This window comes from Helianthus annuus, chromosome 17 (assembly GCF_002127325.2).
Source record: "Helianthus annuus cultivar XRQ/B chromosome 17, HanXRQr2.0-SUNRISE, whole genome shotgun sequence".
Lineage (NCBI taxonomy): Eukaryota > Viridiplantae > Streptophyta > Magnoliopsida > Asterales > Asteraceae > Helianthus > Helianthus annuus.
Window position 1 is genome coordinate 50,009,103 of NC_035449.2, and position 3,201 is coordinate 50,012,303.

Here is a 3,201-nt window from a genome sequence, read left to right on the forward strand (position 1 = left end):
AGTTTTGGTAACCATAACCATAACCATAACCATAACCATAACCAAACTTCGGTTATGGTTAATCGGTTATGAAGTCGGTTATGGTTCGGTTTTGGTTAATTTCGCTTAAGTAACCAAGCAATGTTTGAAATAGATAGGGTTATGCACGATTGGAACTTAGCTTGAGCCTATTTTATAAGATAATGAAGACTAAACTTTTTGGTTAAACTACCGATTTAGAGTTCTTTTTAATAAGGTAATTCTCAAACAAAAACAATTATGGCCCTAACACCTTAGTTCTTTATCAAAATAAACGACATCTACATCAAGATCATTTTGTTACTAACATACTTTTATATTAGTAAAAACCCTCTATATGGTTTTGTAAAACACAAATCTATTATATAAAGTTAACATCACAACTTCGGTTCGGTTTTGGTTATATTCGGTTAACCAAAGCTTCATAACCATAACTATAAGTCCATAACCGATTGAGCGGTTATACAAAGTTTCATAACCATAACCATTGGTTATATTGGTTATCGGTTATTAATGGTTCGGTTATGTCGGTTATGGTTCGGTTATCAGTTATGGTGGTTAATTTGCTCACCCCTACGTCTATATATTAACTGGAAATCTGATTCTTAGTGATCTATCTAAATTTGCACAAATACTAAAACCATCCACAATCTTTTTTCCACTCCACCTCTTGCATCATATTTTAATCTTTTCTTAAAAGAACCTCACCTCCAACTCAGTGTTGCATCATATTTTCTAATCTTTTCCTCCACCTCAGTATTACATCATATTTCTAATCTTTTCTTAAAACAAAATTAGTCCATGTTTAAACCTAAAACATGTCCCAAAAGGTATATGTTCATCTTTTTCAGCCCCAATTGGGCTTAGTTACTTCTATATATGTTCATCTTTTTCAGCTTATGTGACGTTTACTTGTTACTTACTTTTTGTATATGTTCAGTAGAAAAAAAAAAATCAACCTCTTTTGGAAAAAAAAATTAAAAAGAAATAGCAAAAACTCGAAAGTAAGAAGACATATATTAATCATACCATACCATCACATTACATTACATGCATCAAATATTCAAATTTAACCACACACACTACGCAGCCTGATGCTCCACTCTAATCTGATGACCTTGACCAACACCACCACCGGCAGCAGCAGTCCTCCCGGTCTGATGACCCAACTGCTCCGCCTTATGCCTCGCCTCCATCGCCGCTCCCGCAATCTTATCCCGAGCCATATCCAGCTGCCGAGACCCCACCGGGTGTTTCCCGGTTACATACCGGTACATCCAGTAACACACAAACGACGCCGTAGCGCCCAACCCCCCAGACGCTAAAAACCCACCAAATATCAATGAAAGTGTGATCAGTGCCGGAACCAATACCGGGCTGAATATAACCAGCAAAGGCGTTGCCACCACAAGACCAATCACCGTGGCCGCCAGTGTGAGTCCTGATAGGACCATTAGGGACCCACACAAGGTGGCTGCGGTTGCGGTCTTGACCACTTGGTGCGAGAGGTGTGGCTGGCGGTGTTGATGTTGTTGATAGTATTGTTGGTTGTGAGCCATGTTGTGTTTTTGAGAAGTGAGGAGATTGGGGTGTGTTTTAAAGGAAGGGGTGGTGGTGCACGTGGTGAGAGTGAGTTATTGGTGTCCGATGGAGAGAGCTTGCATGAGATTAAAGTGTCTGTTTGGTTTACACGTATGTATAGGTTACCTTTATTTTTATTTTATACAGTACCTCATACCAATCAGGAAAGATAGAATGCCAATGTTGTTCACCGTTTCAACTTTGAAACTAGACAGTTGGTTGTTATTATATCTACCTCGTATCTGTTCTGTTCCAAAACTAGGAGTTGACACCAATTAGAAGGTCACATATTTATGACATTTAAACCAACATTGAAAGTTTTATATGTCACTAATAAAATCAAGGTTATAGATAACTGGCTTTAAATTATTTTGTTTGGCATGTTAAAAGTTTATTTGTTGTCAATTATGGTACCGTTTTTCTTTTCTTTGAGGCCGTTAGAATGTGCACCAGGCTAAGGCAGGCATATCAGGAACAAGAGTGTGGACTTGGGTTACTTTTGGAGTACTCCGTTTGTCCAGCGGGTGCCCCGAGAGTATTTGGGATTGATTTTGTTGGCCGTTCAAAAAAATATATATATCACGAACAAGAGTGTACTATGTGGGAGATTTAAGTCTGCTAATCGTTTTTGGGAAGACTATGAAGCAACAGAGTTCTTTAACAACAAGGAGATTGGGAATTAGTGGTTTTCATCATTAGACATGTGGGTTGGTCAGTCTATGCCCTTCCAGAGAATCGCCTGGATTAAGTCCGTCGGTGTCCCGCTACATCTCGCCGAAAACTCGGTGTTGACGAGATGGCATGAACTTTTGGCAAGGTGGTTCATCCATCTTAGTTATCCCCGGAAGTCAGGGATCTTTCTGTCAACCGGGTAGGAGTTTTGGTGGATGATGTGGAGGTGATCTCTGACTTGGTCACTTTATGTTCGAAAGGTAAAAAGTTTAAAGTTTGGATTACGGAAGAACAAAGCGATTGGGTCCCAGAGTGTGATTATCGAAGAGGCGTCAAAGGTTGTTACCGGAGAAGATAAGACCACCCGTAGTGGGGCGTGTTTTTTAAAAATTAAAAAAAAAACGCCGCATAACGCCCCGGCCGCCATTACACCCGGCGTTACCGGGCGTTATTTTCGAAAAAAAATTACTTTGGCGTTTTAATTAAAACGCTTAAAATTTCTTGGGGATCGAGATTGTACCGTTGCCAAACAGTCAAATTAATTAATTTTTTTTTTAATTTAAAAATTTACCCACTATATATATATCAATCCACTTTCTCATATTTTTTATAAAAAAAACTCCTACTTTCTCTCCTACTTTCTTCTATTTTTTTATAAAAAAAACCCACTTTCTCCTATTTTCTATACAATCATGCATCCATTCCGACCCCCTTTTGGTGTCCCCGCAAGACCCACGAACCCGAACACAACCCAACCGCATAACCCGTATAACCTTCAAGACATGGACCCGAGCTTTTTAACGTACGCGGCTTACTTGAGTGGCGCCACTCCGTTTGTACCTCCCACCTTCGGCTATGGTCAGGCCGGCGGGTCGCAACCGTCACAACAACAACCCGAATCCGAACCCGATGCCGATGTCGTGCCGGAGA

At 40.0% G+C, this 3,201-nt stretch overlaps 1 protein-coding gene across 1 annotated transcript; it reads right to left on the reverse strand.

The window, feature by feature from the left end:
• Nucleotides 1–1,014: 1,014 nt before the first annotated feature.
• LOC110922012 (oleosin 1) lies at nt 1,015–1,597 on the reverse strand. The gene has a single exon (XM_022166341.2). The coding sequence runs from the start codon at nt 1,575–1,577 to the stop codon at nt 1,101–1,103; it is 477 nt and encodes a 158-aa protein (XP_022022033.1). The 5' UTR covers nt 1,578–1,597; the 3' UTR covers nt 1,015–1,100.
• Nucleotides 1,598–3,201: the final 1,604 nt, after the last annotated feature.